Here is a 12,718-nt window from a genome sequence, read left to right as displayed (position 1 = left end):
ATTAATGTTCTGAGTTTTGTTTGAGTTGAGTTTAATAGCCTGTTGGCTGTGGGGATGCAGCTATTCCTGAACCTGGATGTTGCAGATTTCAGGCACCTGTACCTTCTACCAGGTAGAAGGCACGATCACAGTGAATGGCGGAGCTGGCTTGAAGGGCCAAATGGTCTATTCCTGCACCTATTGTCCATTGTATTGAAATGCCATCTGTTCATTCATTCTACATATGGTGCCTGACTTTATTTTTTTGCTCATAACCACAATGCAACATCTACTGACCTTATTCAATCTCATAATGATTCCAACAATTGTTTTGAGAATTAGTAGCGAAAACCAAGTTAAAAGTGAGAAAGAAAAGAAAGAATGAAACAGGACATTCCTTCAAAGTAAACATGGGGATTATTAGTATTTTATTCTTTACCGGATGGTGGATGTGTTTAACTTAAAAAGAAATGTGGATATAATATATCATAGCATGAACATTTTCAGATTGTGTCATAGATATACAAGCACTACAATATCAAATAATCTATGGCTGTAATAGAATCTTTATAAAACACTGCATTTATCCAGTGGATTCACTAAATATTATGAAGATAGAAACATAAAATGCCATATCCACAATGAACAGGACAGAAATGAAAACATAAAATACATTGCAAAACAACCGAGAACTCGTATTGCATTCCCAGAAAGATTTATGTGTTTTCAATTTTTGAGGACACAAACTATTTCGCATGGAGGACTCTAATAAATGTTTCAACATCCAGTGATGCCTCTGCAGATAGCAGCATGGAAGAGTTTATTGGCACAGTGGGAAACCAATTCATAGACTTCAGAGCCTAAAGGAAACAAGAACTAAGTTACACAAATCTGAAAGTTGGAGTCTAGCCAACAATTGTTTTATGAGCGTCAACTGATAAGGGGCCATTCATTAGTTCAGATTTTTTTTCGTGCATTTCAATTCACGAAAAGTACCCCTTATTTAATTAAAGTCATTTAATATGGAGCCAAGGATCCAGGGAGACAGGCATCCTGAAGCTGGTGGTCTAACAGACAGAGTCCACAGAATAGTAATGTACAGAGCCATTGAGCACCATGTGACATGTACAATATGTAAAACGACTGGATGACTCAAATGCCTATTGCACTTTATTCATTCTAGGTTTTAAATACCTTAACCTTCACCTGAAATCCTTGTAAATAATAGATAATATCCCTGAATAAGAATTAAATTGTGCAAAATATTTATATTTTGCACAATTTAATTATTATTCAGGCAGCTACATATTTAAGACATAGAAGGCTAAGGACCAAATGATGTGATAAATATGTAGATAGGTCAGCCTATCTACATGGCGGGCTGAACTGCCCATTTCTTTGAGACTCTATGACTCTCCGGTAAACCTCTCATGAATACGACACACAACACAACTGATGTTGACATGATGTTGATAATCACAAGGGTGCAGCTACTGGTCTCGATGAACACATACCGGGTTATATGTTGATAGGAACGCGAGAATGGTATAGTATTCATAATAGTGACAAACATGAGAATGTATTGGCACAAAAATCTTTAATAATCAGGAAATTTACTTAACTGAATAATACCGATGGAGGGCGAACGAACACATTGCCACAACCTATCACAATGAAGCGTCAGAACAACTGTCCCCTTCATAACATGCAACTGTCCCAAAAAAAAGGCAACACCTACCTTGGGAACAACGCTGACAATCATCTGAATTTGATGAAAAAGAGAGGAGAATTCTCCCGTCATTTTTAGGCTAAATTCACAGACGCACAATAGTTGGAGAGACAGCTGGGCCAACTCAGTTTTCCAGAAGTGAGGGTGGCGGAGGAAGGCAAGTGATAATTCTTTAAGAAAAAAAGCAGCTTCTGTCATCTGTGCCAAACTTGTCAACTGGAAGAAAGCAAACAGAAATACAGCAGTGCATTGACATTAGTACCACACGATTATTCCAGTTACACACAAATAGAATTTATTTTTTGCAACGTTATTCATAGAAAAAGTTTTATTCTGAGATTTCATCTTTTAAGATAACTTGCACACAAAGAAACAATTGTAAAATCCCACGTGCATTAAGTAAATGCATCTTTGAGGTGTGGGACATATTTATGTTATATCTAGAGAGTGGTGGATGCCTGGTTGCAGAGGTAGAGATGGTGGTGGAGGAATAGATGACAGTGGCAGCAGAGAGGTTTTTAGATGGGAACATGGATATGCAGGGAATGGAAGCAGTGCAGACTTTAAGAAATTATTTTTACTTGGGAACATGTTCAGCATGGACATTGAGGGCCTGTTCCCTGTGCTCCATGTTCAAGCACAGACGCAGCAAAAGAAACACAGTTTTCCAAATAAAGCATCCTCCATCTGGTACCTCATCAACTACTCAGTGATTTCCACACGTTTTGACATGCAATGTCTGTGGAGCCGACAAGTCTAGAGTTGCATCCCAGCCACTACCTTTTCTCCCCTCTCCCATCAGGCAAGAGATATAGAAATGTGATTCAGGGACAGTTTCTTCCCAGCTTCCTAATGAGAGGGCAGTCGTGTGCTACTAATAACCTCATCAGAGACAGACTATCTTTGATCAGACTTTACCTTGCATTAAATGCCAGTCACATTACTCCCTTTATTATGCATCTGTACACTGTTGATGGCTCGATTGTAATCATGAATTGACATTGTGCAGACTTGTTAGCACGCAACAAAGATTTTCACTGTACCTCAGTACACGTGACAATAAACTAAACTGAACTAAAACCACACATAATGAGGGTACATTGACAAAAAAAACAGGCACGTAGCCCAAATACCGCAGATTCCCCAATGCCAGGAGATAGCTTTTTGTTTCAGCAGTTGCTTCCCAAGCAGCTTATGAAGTGATAAATAAAAGAGGTAAAAATCACATCAACTTTAAACCTTCCACTTCCAGAATATCCCATAGTACTTCACAGATTTAGATATTTCCATTGGCTAACACAACAGATTAAATCCCAGACACGGAGTTAAATCCCATAAACAGAAGCAAAATGAGTAGCAAAATAACGTATTTGGTGTTCATTTATTATTGTCACGAGTACCAAGATACAACAAAATGCTTTTGTTTGTGTGCTATCCAGTCAAATCAAATCATTCTATGTATGAGTACAATCAAGCCATTCACAACTACAACAGGTAGGGTAAAGAGAAAAGTACCAGAGGGAAGAACACAGTTAAAGCATTGTGGCATTACAGTTATAAAGGAAGGCTCTGTATTGAGGTAGGTTGGATAATCGGGACTATATGCTAGTTTACGGATGACTTTTCAGAAGTCGGATAACAGCGGGGAAGAAGCTGTTCCTGGGTCTGATGGTATGTGATTTCGAGCTTCTGTATCTTCTGCCCGAGAGGAGGGGGGGAAATAGATAGTTACCGGGGTGAAAAAGGCTCTTGGTTATGTAAGCGGCTTTCCAGAGGCAGCGTGAGGTGTATGGAGTCGATGGTGGGGAGGCTGGTCTGTGAGATGCACTGGGCTACATCCACAACTCTCTACCCAATATCTTGTGCTCTTGGGCAGAACTGTTCCCAAACCAAGTTGTAATGCAACTCAATAGTTAGCTTACTATGGTGCATCTTGAGAAGTTGGTAAGATTTTTGAAGACATGCCGAACTTCTTTCGCTCCTAAGCCCAAAGCTAGTGTGCTACAGTCCCTGTCATAGAATCCAATCTTCGGCCAATGACTCTATTGCTCTTCCTGGTATACGTCCAAAACCCAACCAATTATTGGAAAGCATGGAACCATTTCTGTTGAGTCAGAGTATTTCAGGAGTCAATGGAGATGTTGCATTTCTTTGAAACTTTAAGCATTGCAAATCTATTCTTCTGTCTGCAGGCCAATTTCTTTTCATGACAAAGCTAAGAATGGTGTGTCTATTTCACGAGTTTTGGTGTCGGGTATTTGCACACTGCAGCCTGCCCAATGTGGTGGACTGAGCACATGTAGGAGCTACAAACAGGCGATGCTGGCCTGAGAGAAAAAGCCGGTGGAACAGAAATATCAGCACCATATGCTCAATTTCTAATTTACAACACATGGTAATGGGCTATGCATTTGAAATAGGTCTTCTCAATTCATTCTGCTTTAGTCACAAGTTTAATAAGTATGAAAGACTTACATGATGGGAAATCCAACTTTTGGAAAAGTACAATAACAAATATACTAACACCAGACTTAGACAAATTTAAATTCCAATCATGGCAAGGAGTAAAGAGTGTGGCAAGAAATGTAGCAACATGATATAGAGTTAACTATCACTAATATGTTCTGTCCTGCTTTAACTGGGTTATAAGAACGATTTGCTGGCCAAGAAGCTACTGTCCTGATCAAATTATCTTATCTTACAGTTAACAAATTGACAAATTTGTGTAGGCGGCAATGAAAATTAATCAAATCCATCTCCATTTTTTAATCTAATTGATTGTCATCATACGTGGTGGTCAAATGAACTGGGCAATCTGAAAGTAACCAAAGACCACTTGCAGGGAAATGCAAAAAAAAGTAAAATGTAAGTGCTATTTAATTAATGTTCCAAGTGCTTCGATACAACAACTCAACGAGCCACAAATCTTAAACTGCACTTACACTGCATCTTTAAATCTATAATGGGATGAAACATCCAAGGCACTTCAGGGGAAAGAGGAATTTTAAAAATAAAGCAATATTTAACACCAGGCTGTGTCAGGAGACTTTAGAAGAAATGGACAAAAGCTTGTCAAAAAAATAGGTTTCCAGATGCATCTTAAAAGAGGAAAAGAGAAAGTGAAATTTACAATGGAATTTACTCAACTAACGGTCTGCTCCTGAACTCTAATTCACTAATGGTGATTTGAATAAAAAGGGGAATTTGCAGGATCTCAAGTATAATAACAAGGATGCAAATTTTCTTAAATCAACATATTGCTTAACTGGGATGCAAGTACAGACAGACGTTATGGATAAACCTACCTGATGCACTCAATGACAGTTTCTGCAAGTTTTATTTATGTAAGTTATAGGATGGAATTCAGATAAGAATTGCATTGGAAAAGTCGTGACGAGAAGTAACAAAGATGTAGATAAAGTTATCTGCGCAGATGGAGAAAGGCTTGGGTGAAGATGGGCAAATTATGGAGATCCAGCAAAATATTTATCCTGGGTCTTAAAGATTAACAGTGAGCCTCACAACTGAACAATGCTCATTCTGACAGCCCAACGTCAGTAATCTGTCAGTTTAAAACATTGGACAATTATTTGTCAGACTTTCTAAATAAAATGTCATAATGGCATAAGGAGCGGTTAAGGGCCTTGCTCAAGTCATCTGCAGTGTTGTCTCATAATTGGGTTAAATATTGAGGGAATAATAAATCAGCAGATTGCCTGTGCCAAGGAAGAAGCAGTCAAGAGCAAGGGGCTTCTAGCATGAAGTAACACTACCAGTCCGAATACCCAGAATGCTTTTTCAAATATTGTGCTCCCGAAAATGAGAAATATTGGTCGATGCAACCTTGGCTATTCCTTCCCGTCAAAGACTAATCAATATTTCACAATGGCATTGTGTCCATCACCAGTGCCTAGATTTTCTTGTTACAGCTGACGGAATCTCTGTGATCCGAGTCGCTGACTAGTGCAATAAAATGAAAATTAGCAAGAATTTTAAAAGGAATTATGCCTCCCCTACTTCAGGAGCTGCAACCAAAACGTAAAGAAGGTCACATAAGTTAAACATATTTCACCATTGAATTCATTGTAGAAGTTGTGATTTCTTAAACATATTGGACGTCATCACTGTGAAAAATGTTTTTGACTAGTTGCTGCATAAATGTAATATGTAGATAACTAGATGTGCACTTGCAGCTAGGAAACCCAAACCATGTTCCAGAAGTTAACATTCACAATGATAGAAAGGAGCATGGGTTGATTGAGGTGCTACTTCAGAAAGAAAATGTCTTTCACGTGTAGTATATTATGAGGTTATTTAGGGAAGTTATGTCAATATTAATTTTTGGGTCTATTTTGCATTATGTTTTCTTTCTCTCTACATTAGTTTCCTCAATTGCATTGAATTGGACTGTCTTGTCCACAAGTGTCATTAGTGGATAGGACAATGTGGCAGGAACTACACTTACACAGGAGTAGCAAAGAACATAGCACCGAATTTCATTCGGGGCAAATATGATATATCATTATCCTATTATTATTATTATTATTATTATAATAAGAATAAAAAAATATTTATTGTCATAATTATATAATTGTGCACCTGGAAAAACAGACCAGGGTTAGGAAAGCACAGAGTTCAGTAGGTGAAACTCTAGCTGTAATCTTAAAAGGTGCAACAAATTCCTGCCAGGTTCATAAAGGAATCTGGTACAAGCTCTATTCTGGTGTGAGCCTGACAGTAAATATTCCCACAGTGAGCTTCATTCCAGCCGAACAATAACAGCAATGTGTAAACCAAATAAACTTATGCCAATACTAACCACACCTATGAGATCAAATGACAGGAAAGACCCTGTGAAGTCAACTGGAGATAAACTTGTGTTTCGTTTAATATTTCTTCCTTTATTTGGTAGTCCCTTGGGATTGAGGATAAATTGCTTCCGTTCTGGCTGTGTGGGTTCCGAGGAGAATTACGAAGCCAATGTGGGAACCACAGACACTTCCACAGTGAAGCAGGAGATGACTGACAGAGTACACGTAGTAGATGGCCCGCTGATTCCACTAACTATGCTACGCATATGTGTGCTCATATGCATGGACTCATGTGTTCTTAATACCATATTGAATGCTCCTTTCTCCACTTTGAGCCATCGTGGGCCAAAAATTCTCAGCAGTCAGTGGGAATGTTGTTTTTCTCCCAGGAATCTTTCCTGTCTGCGTGGTAATATCTTGGCACAAAAAAAGCTTGAAATATGATGCCTGTTTATAGCAAGCAAACAATTTAGTCTGCCTAATGGAACCAAATGCGTGTAATGGCCTTCAATAAGGTGAGGGGAGAGAAGCAATGTTGGGCTGGGAGAATACACTGATATAGATTTACTTATCCTTAGGTGAATTTGGGGGATTGTGCTGAAACAGCCTTAGTATTTTTCCAGAGCTTTGAAATTCCTGCTGTGGATAGTCCAAGCCGCAGAAAACCATAGGAGGACAGGGATCGCTGGTGTCCAGTAGGGCAAGAGTTTTTTGCTAGGTCTACAATCTTGATCCTCAAATACCCTTATCGGAAAATGACCAAAGGATGTGGTCGTGCAATGAAGGCAATGGTGAATTTCATCACTGAGATTTGCCATCTGTGAGGAGAAGCACCTGAAATGGTCAAGGTTTTTCCGGGTTTCTCTGTGAACCTTTGCAGCTGGGGCAGATTGGTAGAGCACATTGGTCTTAGTGTAGTGTCTGTTCTCTTGAATGCTTCAGTGAATGAGTTGACAATAACACGCAGCTTGGCTTTCAAGAGCGCACACCTGCAGACTGCGGTTCAACTGTGGAGGTTGAGGGTAACTTTGGTTCTGGAGTGTAGTCACTGCAAATATCTCACGTTCTTAGAATAATCTCCGTTCCTGTGGGATGTTTTCTGGAGATTAGATGCAATAATACAGCAAGAGAGATTAAGAAAGGTGTTTGGAAACTATTGCAGCCTTGTTTGCTACTGGTCATCAATGATAACGGTTCTGTTGTAAACTGATTTATATCACATATTTCATGTCATCATAAAGCAAGCACGGATGAATTATGTGGATAAGCACGTTTGAGGAGAGTATTTCACAGTCCAGTCAAATTGATGGAATCAAAGGCTTTAATTAGGTTGAGAAGAGTTCACGGTGCTGCAGGATGAAAGCAATCCAATGATTTGGGAAGCAATTCTTTAGCCACTGGTAAGCAGTAGTTCAAAAAGACCCGGTCAATGACTTTCCCCTTTACCCCTCTGTCATTATCACAAATTGACATCTCTTTTCTTAAAGATGGTTGGATTTACAGCACCTCTAATGTCGCACAGTAATTAATGAGTGTAAAGATCTGTGGACAGAGCCAAAGACAGGGCACGTGCTTGCGTGTGAGGCTGCTGCCTGGGACAAGGAATGTGGGTAGATGCAGCTGGGGACCCAAATGTAAAAAAAAAGAGGACAGAAGTGGGCAATAACTCCTGTGGATGAACCCATAGAGCGGGCGAGTGTGCATGATGGGTGCACAAGTGTGCACCTCCGTACGACAATTCAGAAACTTGAAAGGGCTCGTTTCTGTGCTGCATTATTCTATGATACTATGAAGTTTACAATACAATTAAATTTCATTAGTCTGCACTTGTTGACATCCATTGCTCTGTACATATATACGAATTGTATAAGAATTTTAATGAACCTCCCTAAAATGTATGAATAATCTGTCTGTTAGTTTTGAAATGCTTCTTCGGAATATAGTGTCTCATTTAATTAATTATGTTTACAGCAAACTGAATTCTCAACTACTTTATTTTCCCATCCCCAACTGATATTGGTGAAGCAGTTCAGAGAGTCACGCCTTGTTGAACCGGAGCAAACTCTGCAAAGTTGTTTTGAGATGTTACCTGTAAGTGTGGGATGATGTCAAAGAAGAGCCGGAGCAGGTGCTGGGCAAACAGACTGGGTTCATCCTTTTCCCCGCCATCTTGGGACTGAAGTACAACCTGAAGAAGGCTAAGTCGTAGCTCAGTGTTCTCCCGCTTGCAGTGAGGTTCACAGTATAGATACTTGAAAAATGGTGTCATCATAAGCACGATGGATGGCTTTAGCCTTTAACAATATTCACAGAAAAAGATGTAATCTTAAAAATGACATATTAAATGGATAGGTAAGCAAATTAAATGGATGGTTAAAAACTGTAGATTATTATTATTAACTTTCACATACCGTACAATATATTTTCTGCCAAACAGCTATTCAGTTACTATATCTTTGGTAAAAACAGGCTATAAATCAATGACAAGGCAGAGCATTGAGACAGGATCAAATAATATTATACCTTTCCACGTTGACAGCATTCACGACTTTACCAGCAAAGAGATGGCAACGATCGAAAGTTCAGGAGAAAATAAATCATCAGCTTGTACACATTTGCCCTTACACATACAGTAAACCCTCGTTAAATCGGACCATGGGGAGGGGGATGGGGAAAATGGTGTCCATCATTGCCTATTGTCCATTGTAACCAAGTGCGGTATTATCATTCTATGTAGTTGAAACACAGAGAACTGCAGTTGCTGGTTAATCTCCGGTTTCCTCTCGCACTCCAAACACGTACAGGTTTGCAGGTTAATTGGCTTAGTCACATGGGCGGAAATCCCGGGCACACACACGCACACACACACACACACACACACACACACACACACACACACACACACACACACACACACACACACACACACACACACACACACACACACACACACACACACACACACACACACACACACACACACACACACACACACACACACACACACACACACACACACACACACACATCTCCCCCATGTTTTGAGAGGTTGTGGACAATCCCCCCCCATGTTTTGAAATCCGGATTTTGAAATTTGGTGACAAAAAAATCCATTACAAATCTCCGCTTTCCGCGAGACAGTGAGGGTGTCACTGTTAAGCGCTTGTTAAATGTCACTATTAACATCGTATTAATACGATGTGTCACCATTTATATTTTGACCTTCAAGTATTACTGAAGGCATTCACGGAGAATTTCTTAAAACTGTCTGATGCGTGTACAATTACAATTTTAACTTATCGGATGTATTGGAGGATGGGAAAGATTTAAACGGGTTTCAGATTTAAATGGCGCAGGTCATTAGGTCGGACAGGTTTCCTGGCTGGCTTGCAGGTAAGTTCACAGTCACTCATATTATTTAGTTTTTTTCCCCATCTCTTACTCGCTCTCTCTCCCCTCCAAGGTTGGTTCCGCTGTTTGCCTTTATTTGCTTCAGTTTTATTTGTTTAAGTGTTATTTATCACATTGTAGCTTTTGAAAGATTCAACCGGTTATCAGACGCTTTCTAAGAGCTGAATCGGCCCGTTCACGGGGACTTTCATAGCCCGGCGTGGCTTAAAATCGGTCGCAGAATTTTCCATCGCCCCGCGGCAGGCAGTCAAACTGCTGCGTCTAGGCGATCGAGGCTCCCGATGTTGAAGCCCCCACCGGGCGATGGAAGATCCCGCGGCCGATTTTAAGCCGTGCCGCACAATAAAAGGCCCCGCGAACGGGTCGATTCAAGCCCCACGATTCGGGGCGGACAAAGCTGCTGTTTCTGGAGTTCGGAGTCGGTCACCAACCAGGTGAACTCCCGATGTTACCGTTCACAGGGCCCATAGACGAAGCCTCCGAAGCCTCGTGTGTGTATTTGTGTGTGCGTGTGCGTGCGTGCGCGCGGCCACCAAGAAATTGTCCCTTGTTTTGATGCAATTTCCGCCCCTGGCTTGGTATAAGTGTAAATTGTCCCCAGTGTGTGTGGGGTAGTGTTAAAATGCAGGGACCACTGGTCGTTGTGGACTCGGTGGGATGAAGGGCCTGTTTCTGCACTGTATCTCTACACTAAACTAAACTAATACACAAAAATACACCAAGTACTGGAGTAACTCAGCAGGTCAGTCAGCATCGCTGGAGACATGGATAGGTGACATCGGAACCTTTCTTCAGACTGATTCAGTCTCCTGATACTCCGGCACTTTGTGTCTTTTCACCTTAAAACTAGGCGCCAATGCTGCTGGTCAGCAACAATGAGCCCTTCTTCACTGGTTGACCCAGATGTGGTAGCGGCTCACTTTGTTGTCTCTGACAATAGCTTTCTTCAAGGCACTGCCACCGACAAGACTTGGTCACTGTGGGGCTCCCTCCCCTCCCATCTGCTGCCGCATCCAAGGTACAATTTGATAGCGACTCCGGTGGAGGAGGTAACGGTGGAGGGAGGGAAGAAGAGTGGGGAAAAGAGGCCAAGTGGATAGAGCGATGGGAGAAGGAGGTGGCGGCAACGGTCAAGCAGGGGGTGAACAGAGCAACGGTCAACTAGAAGCAGCAGTTAGAGGGGAAGGGTGCCCCACAGTGACCTTATGACCTGTCGGTGGTGGCAGCACGAAGACAGCATGCTGTCAACAGGAGTTACAACATGAACAACAACAGCGTCAACGTACCATGCAATGAGTGAAGAAGGGCTCGCTGGAGCACCTTGCCAGCCAGGGGTGGGTCAGCAAATCCGTCCGCTATAACCAAAATCCATTATAAAGGGGACCGTTAAAACGAGGGTTTACAGTACTACACTGGCACACTAATAAGACAGCCATTAAAATATATTAAGAGTAACATGCACAATAAATATTTTGAGAGGACTAAATCTGTAAAGTAAAGTTACTTTTGAAAAAAGATTTTGATTGTCGATGTAACATTCTTACCTCTCAGAGGGTTGTTGAAAAATAGCTGATATCTGCTGAAGGAGAAATGGCCAGCTATCAGGTCTGTTTTCCAATACTACAATATATGGATGTGAAGGGTTCCTAAAACAAATGAAAGCACAACATAATTTTTCATTAAAATAGCTTATTAGAATTTCAATATAACACCTTCTGAAGTAAATTCAATAAATGAGCACTAATCATTTATTACATTATAAGCAAATATCTATATTACTAAATCTCTGTTCTTGACCGCTTTTGGCCTTCTGTGCTGCGATTTCCAAGAGAACGCCGCCACCTACGGCCGTCATTTTTAGCCACCTCGTTCAGAGCCCCCCTCCGCCGCATGTGTGCCGAGGATTTTTCCCAATGAAAAATGACAGATATTAATGTTTTTACAAAATTCCCCATTCTCTCTGCTGCCCCTGCTGGAGGGAGGGGGAGGGACTATTAAACCAGGACGTGGTGTGCCTCAATCAGTCTCTGCAAGTGGTGTGCCTCAATTAGAGCTCTGAATAACACTGAACAAATGTCTCCACAGTTGAGAGTACCCATAATGTGGTTTGAAAATGAAAATATGATTAGTTTGAGGAAAAAAGCACTGCCTGCAAATGGTTGTTTGGGTTGAAGTAAAAAGGCACCCTCTCTCTCCCCTCCTCTCTCTCCCCTCCTCTCTCTCCCCTCCGTCCCTCTCTCTTTCTCTCTCTCTCTCTCACCCCCCTCTCTCTCCCTCTTTCTCTCTCTCTCTCCCTCTTCTCTCTCCTCTCCCTCTCTCCCTCTCTCTCTCCCTCTCTCCATCCCCCCCTCTCTCCCTCCCCCCCTCTCACCCTCCCCCCCCCTCCCTCCCTCCCCCCCCTCCCCCCCCTCTCTCTCCCCATCTCCTCCCCCCTCTCTTCTACCCCTCTCTCCTCCCTTCTCCTGCCCTCCTCTCCTACCCCCCTCTCCTCCACCCCTCCCCCCCCTCTCCACTCCCCCCCTCCCCCCCTCTCCACTCCCCCCTCCCCCCCCCCCTCTCCACTCCCCCCTCCCGTCTCACCCCTCGCCCCCCCTTTTTCTCCCTCTCCTCCCCCACCGTCCCTCCCCTAAACCCCCCCTCCCCTCCACACACCCCTGCCCCCTTCCCTCCACCCTCCCTCCCTCCCCTCCCTGCTCCTCACCTCTCCTCCCCTCCTCACCTCACCCCCTCAGCACACCCCCTCTCTCTCCCCCCCTCTCCCACACCAACCCCTCCCCCCCCCTCTATC

At 42.2% G+C, this 12,718-nt stretch overlaps 1 protein-coding gene across 3 annotated transcripts in view; it reads right to left on the bottom strand.

Annotated features, from left to right (window-relative positions):
- Positions 1-12,718, bottom strand: part of focad (focadhesin) — a 228,058-nt gene that overhangs the window by 139,847 nt on the left and 75,493 nt on the right. For all 3 annotated transcript variants that reach the window (XM_055632770.1, XM_055632768.1, XM_055632769.1), the window contains exons 6-8: positions 11,475-11,576; positions 8,609-8,813; positions 1,718-1,924 (exon numbers count right to left, since the gene is read on the bottom strand). In XM_055632770.1, coding sequence (XP_055488745.1) covers positions 1,718-1,924; positions 8,609-8,813; positions 11,475-11,576 — 514 coding nt within the window. The remainder of the gene's footprint in view (positions 1-1,717; positions 1,925-8,608; positions 8,814-11,474; positions 11,577-12,718) is intronic.

This window comes from Leucoraja erinacea, chromosome 3 (assembly GCF_028641065.1).
Source record: "Leucoraja erinacea ecotype New England chromosome 3, Leri_hhj_1, whole genome shotgun sequence".
NCBI lineage: Eukaryota > Metazoa > Chordata > Chondrichthyes > Rajiformes > Rajidae > Leucoraja > Leucoraja erinaceus.
Note: the sequence above shows the minus strand (reverse complement) of the source record. Positions and strands in the feature narration are given on the sequence as shown.